This window comes from Mirounga leonina, unplaced genomic scaffold (assembly GCF_011800145.1).
Source record: "Mirounga leonina isolate KUSES-001 unplaced genomic scaffold, KU_Mleo_1.0 Mir_171, whole genome shotgun sequence".
NCBI classification, from domain to species: domain Eukaryota; kingdom Metazoa; phylum Chordata; class Mammalia; order Carnivora; family Phocidae; genus Mirounga; species Mirounga leonina.
In genome coordinates this window covers 23735407-23757265 of record NW_023270436.1, presented here as the reverse complement: position 1 = coordinate 23757265, position 21859 = coordinate 23735407, and the positions used below count along the sequence as shown (strand labels likewise).

Sequence of the window (21859 nt, the reverse complement as noted above, 5' to 3'; positions counted from 1 at the left end):
TCAGAGCAGCCAAGTGACACCAGAACACGCAACCAGAAAGCCGAGGTCTCGAATTCGAACTCCGGTCCCGCCACGGCACCTCGCCTGGAAGCCCCCCACTGCGTGCGTGGCTCCGTGCAGCAGGCGCGCGGCTGTGGGAATCCCGAGCGGAGTTGGAAGCCGGGGCCGTTCATTTGCATGCTAATACCCAGAATGCTTTTCCCCGCACACGGCTTCTCTTAATGGAAGCGCTCAGTTTGGAACCGTGGAAAGTTTGGAACACATACTTTGCTCCCTCTTTGCAACTGTGGGAACTTCCTTCCCGCACACGCGGTGCCTGCAGCCCCGGGCTCCAAGTGGCGGCCGCCCGCGCTTCCCCGGCAGGCGAACCTCGGTACCTAACCCGCGCGCGGCAGCATCCCCACGCCCGCCGGGGACAAAGCGCCCTGGCCTGCCGGCGGGGCCCGTGGCTTGAGCGCTAGGCGACTCTCTGGGCTGCGGCTGCTGGGGATGCTCCCGGCCCCAGGAGGCTTTACGGCGCCCCCCGGACCCGCCAGTATCCCCGGTTCCCTGGGGGTTGCTGGGGTGCGCGGAGACCCCCGTTCCTGTCCATCGCCCTTGCCTCTATGTTGTCGCCTCCCTGAGCTAGCGACTTCCCGCTCCCCGACGCACAAAGCTCAGCGTGTGGTGGTCTGGGAGAAAGGCTGGACGATGGCCTTATCTCCCCAGCTCTCCCAGGCACGCAGCCCGTTCGGTTCGGTCAGTGAGCGGGGTGCAGAAGCAGCTCCGGAGGTTCGGCCTGCCCCCAGCCAGGACCCCGGGCCCTCGCCGGGGTTGCGAGCGGGGAGGCGGTCGCAGGCGACTTCTGGGGATTTCGCGCATCAAAGTGGGGCCCGAAGGGTAACCGACGCCCGCTCGACTTACGGGTGCATACCACAGGCTGGGGGGCCCAGGTCTGCACCCCTCGGTCCCTCACCCCTCCCTCCCGTCCGCTCGCCGCCACTCTCGGCGGGGAGGGAGGGACAGTGGGAGCTGGTTTGCTGGCTTGGCGCTTCGTTTGCATTGGTCCGGGGGGGCTGAGACTGTAGCCCCCGGCCCCGCGGGCGGGGTGGGGAGGCGGGGGCCGGACGGGGGCTCAGTCTGCGCCAGCATTGGCGGAGCTGGGGAATGGGGAGGGGGGGCAGGAAGCGGGGGGAGCGGAGCTGCGGGGGGGGGTGTATAAATAGGGAAGGGGGGACGTGCATCCTCGGCTGGGTGAGGGGGGGGGCGCTCGGCACAAAGAAAGTGGAAAGTTTGCAGCGCCGGGCGGCCCGGGCCAGGGATCCGGGTGCGCACGTGCAGGGCCGGGGGCGCCGGGGGCCCCCCACGCCGAGCTCGCCGTTTCTTTTTTTTTTTTCCCTGCAAGCGAGAGGGGGGGGTGTTGTTGGTATCGCCCCCTCCTTCTCCTCCCCCCAGGGGTGAAAGTGCAAGAGGAAGTGCAGCCGCTGCCATCTTTCCTCCGCTCCGAACACACGGAGGCCGGGGCCGCAGCGCCGCCGCTCCGCCGCCGCCTTCGCCCGGCCCGGGGAAGGGCCCACCCTGCCGCCGCCACCGCCCGCTCGCTCCAGCGTTCGCCGTCGCCACCGCCCGCCAGGCTCCGGGACCAGGCCCGCGCTGCCGCCCCCGTGCGCGCCCCGCCGCCGCCGCCTTCGCCTTTTGTTTCCTCCGCTCCGGCGCCCCCGCCCCGGCTCGCGCTTTGCAGGGGACGCAGCGCGCGCCCCCAGCGGGCCCGGGAAAAGCAGCGGCGCGCGCGCGCACGCCTGCGCGGCAGACCCCTCCGCCTCCTCCCCGCGCGCGCGCGCCCCTTTTGGCTGCGCGCCGGCGCCGCCTGGCGGGCGGGAGGGGAGGTGGCAGGCGCGTTTGCAGGAGGGGCGCACCTCTTTGCTCGCGTACCCCCCGGAGGTAGACCTAGGAGGGGAGGCGGGCCGGCGGAGAGGAGAGAGGAGCGCTCAGTCCAGCAGGGGTGGGGGCAGCTATGTGGGAGGTGGTGCGCCCTGCGGTCTAGACAGACCGATCCGGGCAGGGGGCGTGTGCGCTCGGCGCACCTGCGAGACTACAGAGCCCCGGGCCGGCACGTGTGGGGAGTGTAGATACGTCCGCTGCGCCCCGCTTTTCGCTGCCTAGGGGAAGGGAGGGGGGGCGGGCAAGTGCCGCGGCCCGGTTTGTGGGGAGGGGGCGGCGGCCATGGAGCGGGTGAACGACGCTTCCTGCGGCCCATCGGGCTGCTACACCTACCAGGTGAGCAGGCACAGCACAGAGATGCTGCACAACCTCAACCAGCAGCGCAAAAACGGCGGGCGCTTCTGCGACGTGCTCCTGCGGGTGGGCGACGAGAGCTTCCCAGCGCACCGCGCCGTGCTGGCCGCCTGCAGCGAGTACTTTGAGTCGGTGTTCAGCGCCCAGTTGGGCGACGGCGGAGCTGCAGACGGGGGTCCCGCTGACGTGGGGGGCGCAGCGGCGGCCCCAGGCGGCGGGGCTGGGGGCAGCCGGGAACTGGAGATGCACACCATCAGCTCCAAGGTGTTCGGGGACATCCTGGACTTCGCTTACACTTCCCGCATCGTGGTTCGCCTGGAGAGCTTCCCCGAGCTCATGACGGCTGCCAAGTTCCTACTGATGAGGTCGGTCATTGAGATCTGCCAGGAAGTCATCAAACAGTCTAATGTGCAGATCCTGGTGCCCCCTGCCCGGGCAGACATCATGCTCTTTCGTCCCCCTGGGACCTCGGACTTGGGTTTCCCTTTGGACATGACCAACGGGGCAGCCTTGGCAGCCAACAGCAATGGCATCGCAGGCAGCATGCAGCCCGAGGAGGAGGCAGCCCGGGCCGCTGGTGCAGCGATTGCGAGCCAGGCCTCCCTGCCTGTGTTACCTGGGGTGGACCGCTTGCCCATGGTGGCCGGACCCCTATCCCCCCAACTGCTGACTTCCCCATTCCCCAATGTGGCATCCAGTGCCCCTCCCCTGACTGGCAAGCGAGGCCGGGGCCGCCCAAGGAAGGCCAACCTGCTGGACTCAATGTTCGGGTCCCCAGGGGGCCTGAGGGAGGCGGGCATCCTTCCATGTGGCCTGTGTGGGAAGGTGTTCACTGATGCCAACCGGCTCCGGCAGCATGAGGCCCAGCATGGTGTCACTAGCCTCCAGCTGGGCTATATCGACCTTCCTCCACCGAGGCTGGGTGAGAATGGGCTACCCATCTCTGAGGACCCCGATGGCCCCCGAAAGAGGAGCCGGACCAGGAAGCAGGTGGCATGTGAGATCTGCGGCAAGATCTTCCGTGATGTGTACCATCTTAATCGACACAAGCTTTCCCACTCGGGGGAGAAGCCCTATTCCTGCCCAGTGTGTGGGCTGCGTTTCAAGAGAAAAGATCGCATGTCCTACCATGTGCGGTCCCACGATGGGTCGGTGGGCAAGCCCTACATCTGCCAGAGCTGTGGGAAAGGCTTCTCCAGGTGAGGAATGGTGCCCTCTACCCCATGACCTGTCCTATTCCTGGCTCATGGGACAGTTTCTTGCTTAGATCTGGGGGTGTGGGATTTGTGGGAGTCACTTGACCCTCTAGGGCCACATCAGGTTTGGGGAGAGTATTTTAACGGCCCTGGTTTTGTGGCCAAGAGCTGCTTTCTCTTCCCACAGGGAAGTTCTGTGGCACTAGGCGTGCCCTACTGTCTGTCTTCCTTTGGGCCTTTTGGGAAGGGGCTGGATTCCTCAGGCCACAGCCACGGGGCCTCACCATTCTTCTCCCTGGGCTCCCTTTGTGTTTCCGGCACCAGGCGTGGGGCCCCCTCTGGGGGCGGGAGGCTTTTCCTCCAGCGACTTTCCCTGCATGAATGGCTGCCCAGGGAGGGACTGAAACAAGTGCATCTGGGACTCCTTACACTCCATGCCACCAGATTCCACCCCCACCCCCCCCCAGAGCATTAGCCATCCTGGATGGGCAGACTCAAGATTCGTCCCTCACACCCTCCTGGGATCGTGGGGCACAGAGTTCTGCACCCAGAGTCTCTTAGCACCAGAATCTTTGATCTGCTCTGACCTGGTGGCTCCAGAGCCTAACTGAACCCATAGATCCCCTTTATGTTTTCAGGACAGAGAGGAGTTGGGCAGGATATCTTTTTAGATTCACTTTGTAGTGAGCCTGATAGGGAACTGAGGACTTGTCTGGGAGCAGAGGGTTGTTTTGTTTTTCCTCTTAAGAGAGTATTCAGAATAAAAGGCTGGTTTTAACTTGCCTGGATACTGAGGACCTTGTGTGTATGTGAACCTATGGATGGAGAACTCCCTCGGAGGGGCCCCAACCAGGAACCAGTCTTACCGGTCAGGCAGCCCCTGCCCACCTGCTCTGGCGGGCATCTGGTTTACCAGCCCAGCTGGGGACTTACGGCTCTATCCCTTGGCCTCTGGGGACTGAATTCCATCCGGGTGGCATTCATTGGCTGCCCTGGTGGGAGAGGCTGGGGGAGGGGAATACTGAGTTTCTAAGGGGCTTTAGTCTGGACAATGAATCACACATACCCCCTCCCAGAAAGGCTGCAGTAAGGCAGTCTTGTCTCATTCTAAAGCCACCTCCTCTGGTCCTAGAAATCGGTTGAGCCTGGTGGGGGGCGGGGTGAACGGGTAGGCAAGGTCAGAGACAAACACTCACTTCCCTTCCCCCTCTAGAAAAAACCAGGGCAGAGAGGCCTGGGCCTATGGAGCTGGGTAGTGACTTTGTCTTTGTCATGCTGGGATGGGGAAGAGGGAGTCCCCTCCATCCATGTGTGTGCAGGTACGGGTGGGGAGTCTGGCCAAGTTTGCGGTCCCATCTTTTGAGGTCTTGTTTTAAAGTCTCTCTTGGTTCTCTTTTCCAGGCCTGATCACTTGAATGGACATATCAAGCAGGTGCACACCTCTGAGCGGCCTCACAAGTGTCAGGTAGGGGTCAGGGCCAGGGCAGAGATGGGCTGAAAGACAACACTGCTGTTCTCACAGCCCGGCCACAAGCCAGCTGATGTGTGTGCTGGGCTGGCTGACTGACCACCACCGCTTTGCACACCTCCCCCTCTGTCCGTCCACCCTCGTCTGCTTTCCTCCTTTGTTCTTCCCCCTGGCCCCCTCCCCCCCACCGCTGGTGTCCCCTCCTTCCTGGTTGCTGGGTCCTGATTCCCACCCTGTCTCTGTCTTTTGCTTGGCTTTTCCTCTCCTGGCATTTGCCAGCTCCTTGGATGGTGGGCCACATTGCACACATGTCGTCCTGGGGGCACCGGCTCCCCATTGGGCCTGGCTTCTGGTTCCCAGCAGTTTGCAGGAGCCACCGTGGAGAGGCAAGGGTTTGTAAAGAGCTCCTGGTGGTCCAGCTAACAACACTTACCCTTGTCTGCCGGGCAGCCTGACCTTCTGGGTCCCCCTGAGCTTAGGGCACGAGGGGTGGCAGTGGGAACGACAGTGGAGGAGGATAAGAATGGATGGTCTGATTCTGATTCAGGTGCACTGGCACCTGTTTAACCCACCCTGAACCATGTGTGCAAACAGCCAGGGCTTCTAAGGACTGGAGAGCAAGGTGGTTTCCTCTCCCCGTGAGCTCTTTGTGTAGCAGTAGGTTTAGGGAAGGCTGGGCAAGATTCTCACTCTTGGTTTGTCTGCTTCAGCAAGATCTGGGGGCCCTGTGTTACCCAGAAAATTGAATTTCCTCTCCTGGCCACTGAGCATTCCTGTGTGGATGGAAAACACCGGTTTCTTCTCCTTGGCTATCCCCCTTCCTATGCCAAGTTCCTGCCATCTGAGGGGGAGACAGAGTGGTGGGGTGCTTGTTACAGTCTCTGGTAGGATAACCTGCTTCTCTTATCCTGTTGGTGGCAAGGAGGGAGGGTTCAGGGAGCCCTGCAGGGAGGAATGGACGTGCTGTAGGTCAGGCAGCGAGCCCCCAGGGGCCAGGTGTGGACGGTGTTCACAGCCAGCCAGGCTAGGTGGCCTCCCCCGAGGACGACGACCCAGGGTGGGCATGCTGGGATCCGTCTGTGCCTCGCTGCCTTCTCTCTGTCTCTGATTTTCTAATCACGGAGCACATTCTGACTCTCCCAGGTAGCGTGCTGAGCAGCCTGGCAGAGTAGGAGGAGCCCAGAGGGCAGTGGGGGCGTGCCCGATGGCCTGGGGGGGTAACCTGCACTCTCTGCCCTTTTTCCAGGTGTGGGTTGGGAGCAGCAGCGGCCTGCCGCCCCTGGAATCTCTTCCTAGCGACCTGCCATCATGGGACTTTGCCCAGCCTGCTTTGTGGAGGTCGTCCCATTCGGTTCCTGACACCGCCTTTTCCCTTTCTCTAAAAAAATCATTCCCAGCCCTCGAAAACCTGGGCCCAGCACACTCCAGCAGCGCTCTCTTCTGCCCAGCCCCGCCGGGATATCTGAGGCAGGGCTGGACTGCCTCAGAAGGCAGCCGGGCCTTTACCCAGTGGCCTGTAGGCTAGCCTGGGCCTCCCCAGAGAGGGTTTTTCTGTGGAGGGGAATGGGAACGGCGGTTGCTCTGAGACCCCTGCTTTTGGGAGAGGCCAGCAAAATGGTTCCTGCCCACCATGCCCAGCTCCTTCCTGTATGATTTGGAGTCTTTCCCAGCTCAGGGACCCCAGGGGTAGTAAGGAGCTCCTTTCTGGGTCCCCCCCATGGCCTTCAGGTTTCTTTCTGGGTTCTCTTGTCTTTTTCTCCCCCTTTAACAGATGGCACCCCCGGGTATCTGTCCTTGCCTGGGTGATTTTAGGGGTTGGTGCTTTCCCAAGAACCAAGTCACGGACTTATGTGCTTCCCTTCTCCTAGCATTACCTCCTGCAAGGTGTGGGGTTTCTAGAATGGGGCTTGGCCACCCCTCCCCCCACTGTAGGGGTGAATCCCCCTCCAGAGGAGAATGGAGCAACTCCAACTGGGTCAACCCATGCTGCCCTCTTCCCTTCCCACTCAGACAGGTCCTGCTTTCATTTCTGGCTAATGAATTAGACTTCTGTGTTTTTGAGGTTTACTAGCAAGTCTACTCAGGAACTAGACTAACCAGTAGCTTTAACCAATATACGGCTTTGGGGGCTGATAAAGCAGATGTAGACACCCCCCTCCCCCGCCCGGATCCCAGTGATATGCCCTTTAGCCCCCGCAGCCTCCGCGGGGATAACAGGAGTGATGATAAAAGTTTTCATTCTAACATTTGAGGCTTTGTGTGTTTTGTCCTTGGTCTCTGTCATAACACTGACATCATTGTCCCTCGGTGTACGGTGTACGTAAGGAGCCCACTCCTGCCCTGCCCCGCGCTTCCAACACACAGACCTGCTGGCCCCACCTCCAGCCCCATTAGCCAGAACTCCCCTAATGATGACCCAGCAGGTGAAGACATGCTTGCTGGCTCTCATGCTCTGGGCTGGCTGGCCAGTGTGCCTGGGCTTGGTTAAACAACAGGGGCATGTTTTGCATGGTGTGTATTCTGAAAGCATCAGAGGTGAAGAGATGGCTCTTTGGGAGTTGGTTCCCTGGGCAAGAGCTGGGCATGGGCTTATACCTCTCCACCCTTCCTGATGCCACAGATGACAAAAGGGGCCAGTTACAGAGGCTGGTGCCACAGCTTGAGTGAAAAGACCATCTGAATGTTGGGGTATGAAGCCTCAGGCTTGTCAGTGACACACAGATCTCCTCAGGGCTTGGCCTGAGTGTCCTTAACTGGCTCAGATGCCCTCAGGCGCTGCTGGCTTAATGACCACAGTGGGGCTGGGACATTTCCCCCACATGGAGTTCAGCCTGAAGCCAAGAGACTAGAGCAACGCAAGACCTCTCCCATTACTTGCAGTGGCCCCACTTCTCAGGGGCTAGTTGGGGTGGTTTGCGCTGGAGGATAGCTCACTAGAGAAAGAGTGAATTGAAGTGGGAACAAGGGAGCTGACACCCCCAAGAAGGAAGGGGCCAGCGAGGCCAATGGCAGTGGGCCTCCATGTATTGCCGTTAGACTTTTCCCGGGCTATAATAAAAAAGACTGCTTGAGACCACACCCCCTTTCCCCCCACCTCCAGGCTGCCAGACTCCAAAGGCCACCAAAGGTTGGGTGAGTGCTAGTGTCCCTGATGCTATTTGGGCCCCATTCCTGAGCTGCTCAGCCCTTGGGGAAAAAAGCTTTAGGCATTCTGGGATGGGGAGAAACTATTTGGGGAGTGAAGGGAGCATGACTGGGACTCAGTATTGAGTGGGGAAGGCCAGAGGAGACCTAAGCTTGGGGTGGCTGGGCTGGGACCTGGCAGGTGTGCTCTTGACGGCAACAGGCTGCCTGTGCACAGGGCGGAGGGCAAAGTGGCGGCCATTCCGAACATCAGGGGTGATCAGAACCTGCTATGCTGGCTCGCTCTTGTCCCATCAGGGTTGCTCTGTCTTCTCTCTGTCTCCAGGATGAGAAGTGCCTTTCTCCTGAGTGGCCCCAGGATACAGATTCTAGGTGTCCCCTTCTTTGAGATCTGCCTCTCCTTTGGCCACTCTTCTGTGTCATGTAACCAGGCTCTTTATGTTCTGTGTTGTCTAACTTCTGACAGGCCTAGACTCGGGCTTGTACACTTTGACAATTCCCCCACAAAAAACCTTGGGGACTGCAGCCATGAAGGGTCAATTTTGGCTCAGAGAAGCCAACTCCAGCTTGGCTTTGTAATACAGTGAAAGTTTTTGTTGTGTTGTGGGTTTTTTTTTTCCCCCCAGCAGCAGATTTACATTCCTAATTATGTTTGCTCAGGCTAAAGTTAGCTTTCATTCCTTGAAAGATAATCAATGGAGGAGGGGGTGGGGGAAGTCCGCTTGGTCTGGGATTTTAATTTTGCCTAGCTAATCCCTCAAATGGATAAACCACTTGTGGATAATTGAGGTTTGGCTGTCTATTATCTTTAGGTAGCACAGTATGACAGGCAGTGCTTTAAAGGACAGACCCCAAAAGGAGGTTGGCAGGAGAAACAAGGCGTCGCTTTCACATCCCTCTAGTGGCGCCTCTCCCGGGGACTGCAGAAGATGAAATTCTGAATGTGTGCTTTCACCGCATTTTCTTACACCTGGTCCATGTTTGGCTCCTTTGAGTTCTTAGGCATAGACCACACTGCCTCTCATTGTTGGAGGGCTGGTCCTCAGGTCACTGGTTGGCATAGCTGGTGAATGACCCCCAGATAATTTGTCAGGTGCACCCCTCTCCCCCCAGGGTGTTTTTGGCAGCCTTTGCTCTGGTTTGCAGGGCCACTGGGCTGGGTGGAAGATGGAATTTTCCCCCCACTGTTGTCTGTGATTGGGTCAAGAGGTCCCTGACTGAGGAGGGGCCCACCAGTGGCCATGAGACCAAGCGCCCAGGATGCTTCCTGAGTCACCTAAGTGCTCGAGAGTTTCTCTGCACAAATGCTGTCACCTCTCCCTTTCAGGGGAGTCCTGGCCACCGCGCACACTGTTAAAAAGTATCCGTACCTTTCCCACCAGAAGCTCTCCCTGCTGAGTCTGGAAATGGGAAAAGCGCAGGCTCAGGGGCTGGTTCACATCCCAGCCGGCCTGGATCCCCTCCAGGCCTCTGTCTGCCCAGCTGTGGGGTGGGGAAGGGAGGCAGACCTCAGGGAAGCCGGGAGGGTAGGGAGGGTGCGGGCCTGGCAGCGGCAAGGTTTTGACTGCTGCTTCCTCTAGTAGCTGAGTCGTGTGCTTCAGGCCAGTCATTCTCCAAACTCAGCTTCCTCATTTGTCAAATGAATCAACTCAATGCATGAAACAGATAAAGACAGTATTTCATTAGCATAAGGTATGCTGTTCAGATGTGTAGCAGTCACTTAGAGACAATGACTGAGAGCAGCAGAGCCGGCCCTGATGCTCACAGACATTTGGGATTGGAGCAGGAACAGCAGAATCTTTGGCCTCCACAGTATCACATACACTGGCTTCTTGCTTTGACCGTATACAGTAAGGAGATAAACATTTGTACGTGGTGATGGTGTTCAGACATTACCTTGAGGTCCTGGGATCTCAGGAGGTGCTTCTGTTAAACAGAGACAGCAGGAGCAGCTGCATTCTAGTGAGTTAATGGGGTGGCGGGTCTTCTCCAATGGGTTAACATTCGCTCTGTAATGCACTTAGAGGGGAATGTTGCTTTCTCGTGGGAGTTCTAAATAGTAAACACACATAGAAAAATTAGTCAGACTTGACATGAACCTCTGAAACACCTCCATGGAACCAAAATAGTTTTGAAAGTCTCCAGGCTGAACTCCCCCAGTGACTTCCCTGACACTCTATGACCTCCAAGGCTGGGGTGCCTGGGCAAGCCCCTAGATGAGGAAGGGCCATTGGAGGTCAGGGACTGAGACTGAGTCAAGACCTCAGGGATGGGAAATGCCTGGGGACCTGGGGCTGCCTCCCAGAGTGCTGGTGCTGACCCTCAGCTCCTGGGAACTGGCTAGGAGTTGGTGTTCACACCACAGTTTTCTATGGCCACATTCTCTCGGAGGGTATTAACACAGCCTGCCTCAGAGGGCTCCTGTAAGGATGGACTGCATGAGATCAGTGCCTCTGACAGGCTTATCATGGCACCTGCTTGGCATAGAATGCATGCTCGATCGATGTGGGGTGGTATCATTCTTGTTATTGCCAGCACTTCCGCAGCTTAACGTCCCACAAATGCTCTGAATCATGTGGCCTTCCTTCACTCTGCTAATTCTCACATTAGCAGAGTTGACGCTATTGTTTTAGGGGCTGCTTTCTCAATACAAACTCACAAGAATATTATAAGGAGTAATCTCTGTGCTTTGTCCATCCTTTCCTTTCCATTTCCCTGTGGCCAAGACTAAGGTCACTTTTTAATAAAGTGGATAAACTGAATTCTTTGTATAAAGCAAGTAGGGAAAACCCAGGATGGAGGACAGGAAGACGGATCTGTTCATATGTCAGCTTACTTCTATACATTCACTTACAGTCAGTGCAACTAAAGTCAACTCTTCACGTTTAAGAACAAACAAATGCCTCATCTTTATTTTGTAAAAGAGTGTGACACTTAGTGTACCATGTTCTGGGCATGCTGTGGTGGCCATTTGGAACCAATAATCCCAACTCAGGTGTCTCAGCTTGCTTGCCTTCTGGGGAGGAAGCATGGGCCACATGTAAAGCTCTCTTTATACAGGGATTCCAGGTGTTGGCCTTGTGAAACAGTTTTTGTTTCCTGGTGTGCTTGGTGGGGAGTCAGGAGTATAATGCCAGTTTTCACCTCATCCTCTTTTCCTTTCTGCCCTTAGACCTGCAATGCTTCTTTCGCCACTCGAGACCGTCTGCGCTCCCACCTGGCCTGTCATGAAGATAAGGTGCCCTGCCAGGTGTGTGGGAAGTACTTGCGGGCAGCTTACATGGCAGATCACCTGAAGAAGCACAGTGAGGGGCCCAGCAACTTCTGCAGTATCTGTAACCGAGGTAATCTCCCTGCTATTTCCTCACTTCCAGGGGCTAGGCCTGAGCTTGTGTGGGAGGCGAGGGGTGTCTTGATCACCTTGCCTCAGACTCCACTTCTTGCACGGCTGGCCCTCCCTTCCCACTGAACAATAAACACCTTCATCACCCAGCTAGCTACACCTCTTCCTTCCCATCCTTGGGATGCTTGGAATAGGAGTTCCCAGGAGATCAGCAAATGGGAACGGAAGGAGAGAGTGCTGTTTCCAAGCCTGGGCTCATTAACACATGTGCTGTGCGGATGGCATGATTGGATACATTTCGTGGACACCACTGAACTACTGAGGTCGGTGGGAGAGTCATTAGGCCCCAAGAGGTGGGAGAAAAGGGGTCCTGCTTGAGAGCTTTTGCTGGCTGATTCACTGGCGTGTGAAATTCAACAACCAAGGAAGGAGGTTGAGTCTGGAGATGGACAAGGGGCAGAAAGTTTCTAACAAATGGTCGGAAAAGAGCCCAAACCCAGGTAGGCTGTGGTCTTGATGAGACAGGAAAGTGGAAGGTGCTCTGCGTAGGACAGCGTGCTTGAGGCTGAGGTTGGCCTAGGTAGAGTCTGGCTCTGTGGCCCCAGTGCTGTGTTGATGGAGTCAGGCCTGCCCCTGAGCTTCCGCCAGGGCTTGTTGGTGGTTGGAGGGCTAAGGTTTGTGCTGTGCAAGCACAGTGTCAGCGGAGGAGGCTTGCGCCGGATCTGTGCGGAAGGAGGTCGGGGCAGCCGTCTGTGGTGGGTGTGAAGATGCTTCTGCACGATGCGCTTGCTTTGGCCAGGTGCGGACGTTGCTGGGAAGTCTTTTCTCCTGGGACAGTCTTGTCCCAATGCCTCTGTAAGTCTTGGGTATGGCTTAGTGGATTGAGTACTGAACTGGAGTCAGGGGACCCAGGGTTTAGTCCACACCCCTCCTACCTTGCCCTACTCTGTGACCTTGAGTTCTCCCTTTCCCTTTCTAAGCCTCAGTTTCTTCATCACTTAAAAGGGGTTAAGAACACCCCACCTTGCCCACCTCACAGGGTTGTCATGATGATCCCAGGAGACAAGGTAGGTGAAAGTTCTCTGAACTCCCCACAAGGAGCTGCACACTTGGGAGGTCCCGTCCTTACACTTTGTAACCATGTTAGGAAAGACACAGCTCACTGACTCTCTGGTTTGGACCAGGCACAACACCCCTGCAGTCCTTGGCTGGAATCTTTGGGTGCCTGTGCTGTCTTCATGTGCCCTGAGGTCACTGGTGGAAGGAGACTGCAGAGTAGCTGGGTGTTCTTGGTGCCCTGGAGCTGGGTCCCTCCCTGGGATTGCATACCTGGGGTTTGCCATGAAACCCACTGGATATGGATGTTTGTACCACCAGGAAACCTGCTGTGAAAGCGGGGAGGTGGTCATAAAAACTGCTGAAGCGTCTGTCCTATTTTCTGACACGTCAGTTGAACCCTTCCTGGCAGGAGCTTCCCCTGAGTAGTGAGCTGTGGGGTTGTGCGTGTAGGGAGTTATCAGGCTGTGGCTGACCATCCTGACTGTGGCTGCCCCAGCTCTAGAAAAAGATGGTTTCTTATCTTACTTCATCCTAACCCGGCTTCCTGACAGTACCCCCTTCCCCCTGACCAATGCCTCACAAATAACTAAACCGGCAACATGCTGTCAGCAGGTGCTTGGTCAAATTTTCAAGCCTGAGGTTCTCCATCTGAGAACTGAGGTCAGAGACCAGAGGCAGGAAACCAGTGAGAGTGGAGAAGGATGTTAATGATGAAACTCAGAGCCTAGCTCAGATTGCAGAGTGGGGCAAGAACTGGACGGGAGACCCAGGGCCACAGCCCCTGGGGGCCCAGCTCAGGAGGAAAGAAGAGCTGAGAGCAGCAGGGAACAGCAGGGAAAGTCGACCCAGTTCGGAGACAGCTGATGTGGCAAAGCCAACTACTGTTGTACGTCATGACTTGGGCTGCAGCCACAGGCCCTGTGACTGGGCTCGGGGAGCCAGAAGAGTTAAACCAGAGCCCATCTTTTCTCAGTAAAGCCAAGCCTAGATCTGGATCATAGGCTGAACACCTCTGGGTCCCAGAGTCAGAATGGGAAGTCCCATTCCTCCAAGAAGACAAAAGAGGGCTCTGGTCCAGCCCTCCCTAGGCATACAAAGGGAAGAGCAAACAATTTTGGTCTTTATCAGAAGAGAAGGAACAGCATTCTACCTCAAGACTCATTTATTGGGCAGAAATAGGAGGAGACAACTCCTGAGGGAAAAAAAGAAAAAGAAGAGGAAGGTAGTTTGTCCAGAAGAGAAGGATACCAAAGACATCAAGCCCCTGGAATCAGAATGCAGCAAACTCTGGGTCATCCTTCACTCTGCCTACCACCAAGGCTGTGATATAGGAGGAGGTGCACAAATAAAGGAATGTACTTACCGGAGCGCCTGGGTGGCTCAGTCGTTAAGCGTCTGCCTTCGGCTCAGGTCATGATCCCAGGGTCCTGGGATCGAGCCCCCATCAGGCTCCCTGCTCGGGGGGGAAGCCTGCTTCTCCCTCTCCCACTCCCCCTGCTTGTGTTCCCTCTCTCACTAGGTCTCTATCTGTCAAAGAAATAAAATCTTAAAAAAGGAATGTACTTGTCTCCGTAAGGGTTCAAGCAAAGGCTGATGTCAGCTAGATGGTCAGATGGTTGAGGCTGGATCCGGTGCCCTTTGAACCTCTTCAATCCCAACAGTTCTCAAGCAGTCAACTTAACTGCTATAGATCTGCCAGTCTTTGCCATACAAACGACTCTTCCCCACGAAGCACGAGAAAGAACGGAGGCAGCCTGGCTGCTCTCACCACACACTTGAGACAGATGACCTTGTCTTTGTCCTAGAGACATACCAGGATGTGGGCCATACCATCTGTAGAGGAAGATTATTTGCAGTGGAAGGAGTTATGATGGCTAGAAAAGGTTGTTTCCTCATTTGCGAATCCAGGAAATGAGTTGAGTTGAATGGTGGGAAGGAGAGAAGGACCTGGTAGATCACCATGATTTTCTTCCTTACTTTTTAAATTTCTGTAGCAGGGCCTTTGTATATGCACATGTACTGGTATGAAAAAGAGGAATAGCTTATTGGAAGTCTGCCTTTGACAGAGACAACATCTGAACTCAAACATCATTGCTTAAAGGTAGAAGAAGCCTTCTCCCCGGTCAGAGGTGAGCACACAAGTTATCACCAGTGCCAGTCATGGACACAGACAGCCTGCCATACCCCTGGACTGAGCTGATACAGACCTACTTAGTGCCTCCCTCCAACACAGCTCTGTTGGGCATGACCCCATCAGGGTTTGGACAAGAAGGCAGTCCCTGACCCCTGTGTGGATGTGAAACTTGCAAAAGGAGATTTGCTTCTGGAGTGTGAATTGCAGTGTACGTACCAAGCAAGAAAATGCAGTGGAGGAACAGTAGCCTTTGGTTGTAAATTCTTCATCTTTGGAGTGCGAGGGAGGGTGACTGACTTGTTGGCTGTAGTGAAGTCACATGTGTGCTCACTGTCTTCATCGTTCTGGTGCCTGGATCAAGCTACCTCTTTGGTTCTTGGTTAATCAGTGGTGAATGGGCAGGTGAGTTCAGAATTCCGGCTAAACATTTCTGGCTTCAAAGATATGTTCTTTTCAGAAACTCGACTTCTGTTTTATCCCAACACTTGGCTGCTGAGTTGCTCTGTGTTTAAGTTCTGGGCTTTAAGTGGCAGCTGTGGATCCACTCCTACCACCCTGCCATGTGGTTTCGCTATAGATAGTACAGTCTGCAGCTGGGGTAAAATCAAGTGTTCCTCAGACTGTTTTTCAGGAAAACACAGCAAATTTTCATTGAGCGTCTGCTGTATTCCCCTACTAGAGTTCTCCCCACAAGGAGTAAATATAATAATTCCTGGTGCTCCTTTCCTCCTTTCCTGTTCCCTTTAATCTCAGTGGTCCTGCCCTGGTACACCATGGAGAGGGCTTCACACCACTTCAGAGGCTCCACCGGAATTAAAAAGCAAAAGAAAATCCCTTCCAAAGTGGAGTCACGGTGTCATTGGAAAGTCCTGATATCTTATGCTGGTTGCCAGGGGCCATAGCACCAATCCCAGGGGCAGGGCTAAGGTCCTCTTTCCCTCTTAGCCTTGTCTCCTTATTCCTGACTGCAGCCTCCCTCTTAGGGATGTTTATATGGGACCCTCTTAACCCAGCCGGGTCTATAAAGTAGCTGCATCAGGAAAGAAAGGAAAATTCACTCAGTCCCCCTTTCCTCCAAAACCACCAACTACCATTGCCAGGGGAATGTCTGTTAAATAAGCTTGCCACAGGTTAGCTCCTGTCTATTAGCAGCTTCCATTCTAACCCACCAATATGGCAGAGAAACACAGAAGTGTAAATGGTGGTAACAAACCTACTGCCGAAATCCAAGGGATGGTTCCAGGGCCAGGGCCCACTGAAGAGTCTGCTCAGTGCTTGAGGACCACATGGTGGCACAGGGTCCTGAGGTTGGAGGCCAGGCTCTGCCATCTAGTAACCCCACATGTGACTGCAAGTTACTTAACCTCACCAACCCTCTTTGTTTCTTCATCTACGAAACAGGTATACTCATAATTCCCAGCTCATAGGGTGGCTGGGGGAATTCTACAGAAGAATGCATGCAGCGTGCTGGGCCCTGGCACACCATTATCACTTGCTAAAAGTGAACCTTTATTACTGTTCCAGCAGCATTTGAAAGACCATGCCAAATCAGATTTTTTAAAAACAAGTCTTGTGCAGACATTACACAGTACTCCGCAGCCTCTGACCTGTTAAGCGTGGATCCCACTGTTATCCTAGGACTGTGATTTTCAAGGGGAATAAAAGCGCTTGAGAATGTGTCAACCACATCTGGAGTAGATTAAAGGGCACTAGCGCTCCAAGTGGACCTTATGCTAAAACGCTTCAGATCCTGCTGAAGGCTTGTTCTGATCCTTGACCACGGTAGAGTTGGATGACACAACTTCCTGCAAAACCCAAGTCAGTATCCTTTGACTGGCCTACCTGGTTTTCTGTCCTCAGACTTGTGGCTGGTATGGAAATTGACCCAAGATCTACTCTTCGCAGCCTGAGATACCACCTGGCTCAAACTGACCAGAGCATCTGGGTTGGGCTGCTGCAGTTTCAAGATCGCTGGATTGCCCCTCCTCCAAAATAAAGACAAAGATTATCTGTTTCTTCCTAATGAACCTGATGGATGCTCCAAAACCAAACCAAAAAGATGACCATGAATAAGATCCGACTGAGCCTCTTTAACATAAGTTGCTATTTCTTTTGTTCCTCCAAAGGTCTGAAGAGTTATTAAATCCAGTTATTCTGAAAGTGAGAAAGTAGCAAAATAGAACATGTCCTGGTAGATAGAAGAAGGGAGACTCCCGGAGGCATTCCTTTGGGATTTCATCTTGCCTCCATCCGGTTTGTCGTGCAGTTTACCTTTACACGTGTTAAGCAGGCATTCTGTTGGCTGGAGTCCTGCGGCTGCCCTTGAGCCTCATGACTTTTCTGACGACATTTCTAGCCATGGTCTCGGCAGCTGACCTGGGGCTGTGGGACATCTTCTCCAACCGCTCACTACTGAGGCACCAAGCAAGCCTAGAGGCATTTGGCCTCTGGTCCTGGCAGGAGCAGGATCTCAGGCCACCCTTCCGGGCCACCGGCCTCGGTTCTCCACCGCAGCCTTGCAGAGCGGGCTCTGCAGAGAAGCCGATTCGAGGACAGTGCCGCCCATCCTGAGCCAGGTGGCTCCTGTGGTTGCAACCGTTTTTGAGCCAACAAGGGGGCCCCTTCTAGGTGCAGCTGACCTGGGAATGCTAGCCAGAGCGGCCAGAGGAGAGGCGTGGGGGAAGCAGAGAGGTATCTCTGTGCTGGCCGCGGGATCTCATCTCCTTTTGTCTTGTTTAGGTTTCTCCTCTGCCTCCTACTTAAAGGTCCATGTTAAAACCCACCACGGTGTTCCCCTTCCCCAGGTCTCCAGGCACCAGGAGCCCATCCCGAATGGGGGAGCAGCGTTCCACTGCGCCAGGACCTATGGCAACAAAGGCAAGCGACCCCTTGCTCTGCACTTTGCTTCTCTGCGCAGACTGTGTTGTGGGGGCGCTGGGCCGGGCGTGGGGAGGCGGGAAGGCTGCCGGCTTGCTGGCCGCCTCAAGGAGGCTCTGAGATCTGAGTGGCAGTGGCCTCCAGGACAAAAGTCACAGTGGGTATCTCACTCCAGGGCAGTGAGTGAGGCTTTAGGGCACTGCCAAGATCCAGCCCCCGCCTCCTCTTCCCCAGCCCTCCTCCCTTGCTCCTGGCCAGCCCCCACTGTCTGGAGCCCTGCAGGGATGCCCCGGGCCCAAGGCTGGAAGAGGAGCCCTGCATGATGAGTCACTCTGGGCCTGTCCATTGCCTGTGGCCCTTTAAGGATGGTGTGGAGCTGTGGCTGAATGCTTTCTTTTCCTTCCACCCTGTGGGCAAGGGGGAGCCAAGGGCTGGCTTCCCCCTCTATAGGGGTGACTGGTTGCTGTGAGCGGTCCTTTCTGGAGGGCCTCTGGCTGCATTTGTGAGATGCATGGCGATAAATGAGCTACTTGACTGCCTCTGACTTGGAGTTGGTCTGCAGAGAGCTCCCTAGGCCCCACCTTCACTTGTTGATTCAGGGTGTTCTGTGGTATTTCACGTTGTTGCCTTGGGGATGATGCCAGGGGCTTGGCAGATGGCAGAGATGGCATGCTCCACGCTCCCATCACAGACCTCCCTTCCCGGCATGGCTCTTTGAACCCAGGCAGGAAGCTGCTGATTGGTGGAGGACTGCAGTGTGGGCAGGGCAAGGCAGAGCAATGAGGATTGCCTCAAGGCCCAGCTTGTCCTGAGCCCTGTGTGGGGATAGTCAGCTGACTGAGTTGTTCCAAGTTGCTTTTTAATCTCTATGCTTTGGCCACTTGGCCCTGGATAGGTTTTGGCAGAAGGAAGGCGGTAAGGGCAGGGCTTGTGTTGGCAGCATTGGGCAAAGGATTGGCTTCTGTCTCAGCCATCAGTGGGGTCTGCTGGGTTGAGGACCTCTCGGCTCTGGTTCTGCCTTGCTAGGGTGCAGCTAGTCTGGTGTGGAGGTGAGGCCATTGATATACCTGCTCAGCATCATCAGAACAGCCGTCTTACCCCCAGGGGCAGCCAACAGAGCGCCTAGGAGCTGGGGGTCTCTGAGTTGTTCTGGGTGGAAGCAGTGGAGGTCCCCTCTCCATACCCTCTTCCTCAAAGCAGGCTGAGATGGTGGTGAGCCATACACGTGCACCTGCATGAAGAGTCCGCGGCGAGGGAGGCTGGCAGCCCCAGGGCCCTGCTGTCTCACCCCCATAGGCACACCAGGCTCCCAGACCGACCAGCTGAACCTCCGGGGGTTCTGCCAGGGCGGTGACTGGCCATCCGCTGCCCTCCACAGGCCTGTGAGCTGGCCCTTCCCGACCCCTCCAGGAGGGGGCATCTCCAAAGCCTGGCCTCATCTGTCCTGTGTGTTTTGTTTTTTCCTAGAAGGCCAGAAATGCTCACATCAGGATCCGATTGAGAGCTCCGACTCCTATGGTGACCTCTCGGACGCCAGTGACCTGAAGACGCCCGAGAAGCAGAGCGCCAACGGCTCCTTCTCCTGCGACATGGCAGGCCCCAAAAACAAAATGGAGTCTGATGGGGAGAAGAAGTACCCCTGCCCTGAATGCGGGAGCTTCTTCCGCTCTAAGTCCTACTTGAACAAACACATCCAGAAGGTGCATGTCCGGGCCCTCGGGGGCCCCCTGGGGGACCTGGGTCCTGCCCTCGGCTCACCTTTCTCTCCCCAGCAGAACATGTCTCTCCTCGAGTCCTTTGGGTTTCAGATTGTTCAGTCAGCGTTTGCATCATCTTTAGTAGATCCTGAGGTTGACCAGCAACCCATGGGGCCTGAGGGGAAGTGAGGCAGATGCGGTGTCCCCATGGAAATGGCCACCGGGGACTGCTGAGAAATGCTGTGAATGCGGAGGAAAGTAATGTCTTTGGGTTCTGTAGCTGAGAGATTTTTATTCGTTTTTAACTCCCCCTTCCCCCCACTCTATCACCCCACCCACCCCCACTCCACCACCCATCCCCTCAGTGGTCTTTAGAAATAGATTCTCATCTGATACTCTGCAGGAATATCTGCGAGACCTGGTATGGGATAAGGGGAGAAAACACTACATAGGCCTCCAAGGCAACACCAGTCCCGGTTTCTTTAATGGGCGGAAGCTGGAATTCCTGGTGCTCAGTTCTTAGTGACCCCAATCCCAAACCCACACCTGATGGCATTCTGGGACCTCAGTGATTTGGGTCCCCTCCCCCTTCTCATATCCTTCTAGAGAAACCACATTAGGGTCTCCACACACTTACACAATGCTGATGCCCAACTGTTTTCAAGGAAGCTGGAAACCTACAGCATCCCATGGACCATGGGGTGAGTGCCCTCTGAGAGCCCCTGAGCTTGACCCTTGACCTGGAGGGCCCCAGACCTTTCTGAGCCCTACCTGGAGGCTGGCATTTTGCTACTAGGACAAGCTCAGCTATTGAGGACACCCCCACCCCAAATTCCAGTTCTTATGTGATTTTAACCATTCAACTTGCTGTTGGGTTTTAATTCTCTAATTATTATTATTATTGTTATTATTTTTTAGGAGCAGTTGTAGTGAATTGCTACTGAAAGCTATCCCAGGTGATACAGAGCTCTTTGTAAACCGCAGTCACACATTAGGGTTAGTATTAAACTTTGTTTAGATGTACCATAATTAACTTGGCTAGTTGATTGTTTGAAGTCTATGGAAGAAATAGTTTTATGCAAAATTTTAAAAATGCCAGTCTGGTCAGGGAGGTATAGGGGGTTTCAGTGTTGTTGGTAGCCAGGAAGGCAGGAGAGCTGGTAGGTGGGGACACTGTGTGCCTCGGCTGTGTCACGTGAGCAGGCCCAGGTTGACCTGGTGATGTGAACTGATCTGATCAGACTGTATTAAAAACGTTAGTACATTAATCTACCTGCTCCCCTGAGTCCGGTTTTTCAGCCATAGGTGGGGGGCCCTTTAGGACTCAAGAGGGTGGGCACCTGGGGTGGGGGGTGGGATCCCAGGAGACTTCTCTTCCTCCTCATTGTACCAGCTGCACTGGGACCACTCTGATAGCTGGGTGTTCCCACTGAGGACCCAGCTGCCAGCATTCACCCATTTGTTCAACAAATATTCACTCCTGTTGTCTTCACTGCTGTGTGCCAGCCCCAGCCTCAGACAACCCTGGTGAGCAGGACACCCTTGTGGAGCTTATCGGGAAAGAGACAGTTAACAAGTAAGCAGATTTAACCATGAGTTCAGGTAACAAGAAGGCCAGGGAAAAAAACCAGGCAAGGTGGGGACAGTGACAGAGGGTAGGTAGGGTGGTCCAGGATGGTGAGGGGCAGGGAGTGGGGCTCTGGGAGAGAAGACCTGGAGTTAGAGAGGACCCACTGTAGCGACCAGCTAAGACCTAAGGAGGGACATGGGCAGGGAAAGAATTCTCATGGCCAAGGGGCTGGGCTCTAAGAAGCTCAGCAACATGAATCCCCCTCAACCCCCATTACCTACAGGGTTATGTAAAAGGTTGTTGCACCCTTTGTGGTGAATGTATGAAGAGAAGGGGGAAAGAGGACAGCAAACAAGAGGCAAGAAATGAACACAAGGAAGAATTAATGGGAGCAAGAATTACAGGGAGAGGGGACTGGCCAACTTAAAGCAGCCTGGTCATCTTGAGAAACCTCAAGGAGAAGGAAACCCCTCAACTAAGCGAAACAGCATGTAACCTCCAAACAAGTAGGAAAAAAAGTGATAGAGGAGGGAAAAATAAACATAGACCAGGAGGAATAAACAAAGCATAAAATGATTTAGACCCACATTAATACCATTAATTACACTGCTCTGGTTTAAGGCAAAGACTCTGAGCTGGATTAAAAAAAAGAAAACCTCTAAGCCATCTACATGAAATCTTGGGTAAGTTGCCGGGTTCTGTGGAGTGTGTGGGATAGAGGCTCAGGCCCCTTGGTATCAGTAGCAGAGGAAAGGGTAACCCTAAACTGCTGAGGCCCTGTGAATGTGGCCTTGTGACCACCACAAGATCTGCCAGCTGATAGCACCCGTCAAGCGTTACAGCAGAGAACCTGGCCCTGAACTGGAAACATTAGTCCTGCCCCCCTCCAAGCCCCTGATCATGTCCATGGACAGGCAGGGGCCGCAGTCAGGAAGCAGTATCTGTGCATGGCAGGAGGGGAACAACAAAGCAAGCAGGCTGCTTCTTACAAAGCACTACTCACCTGGAGGCCTGAGCAGCAAGAGGAGGTCCCCTGCCTGCCCCCCAACCTCGATCTCCTCTGTATACCTGTGCCTGTCAGGCCACAGGGAAGAAAG

At 55.2% G+C, this 21859-nt stretch overlaps 1 protein-coding gene and 1 long non-coding RNA gene across 6 annotated transcripts in view; one reads left to right on the top strand and one right to left on the bottom strand.

Annotated features, from left to right (window-relative positions):
- Positions 1–1484: 1484 nt before the first annotated feature.
- PATZ1 (POZ/BTB and AT hook containing zinc finger 1) lies at positions 1485–20459 on the top strand. 5 transcript variants are annotated; one of them, XM_035017402.1, is made up of 5 exons: positions 1485–3473; positions 4872–4935; positions 11255–11426; positions 17358–17495; positions 18966–20459. In XM_035017402.1, exons 1-5 carry the CDS (start codon positions 2203–2205, stop codon positions 19379–19381), a joined length of 2061 nt encoding a protein of 686 aa, XP_034873293.1. In that variant the 5' UTR covers positions 1485–2202; the 3' UTR covers positions 19382–20459. The 5 variants fall into 5 exon arrangements, with proteins under 5 accessions (XP_034873293.1, XP_034873292.1, XP_034873295.1 ...); XM_035017401.1 differs by having other exon boundaries at positions 18963–20459; XM_035017404.1 differs by having other exon boundaries at positions 17423–17495; positions 18963–19226.
- The window catches only part of LOC118018672, a 35501-nt gene continuing 23384 nt past the window's right edge, over positions 9743–21859 (bottom strand). Inside the window, exon 4 of the long non-coding RNA XR_004681452.1 lies at positions 9743–10134. This is a non-coding gene — a long non-coding RNA (uncharacterized LOC118018672). The remainder of the gene's footprint in view (positions 10135–21859) is intronic.

Bases quoted from the DNA above. Each gene is read 5' to 3' on its own strand.
- PATZ1 (XM_035017401.1), top strand. From the start codon at position 2,203: ATGGAGCGGGTGAACGACGCTTCCTGCGGCCCATCGGGCTGCTACACC. The intron at 3,474-4,871 runs GTGAGGAATGGT...TCTCTTTTCCAG, and splicing joins TGTGGGAAAGGCTTCTCCAG to GCCTGATCACTTGAATGGAC. The intron at 11,427-17,357 runs GTAATCTCCCTG...TGTCTTGTTTAG, and splicing joins CTGCAGTATCTGTAACCGAG to GTTTCTCCTCTGCCTCCTAC.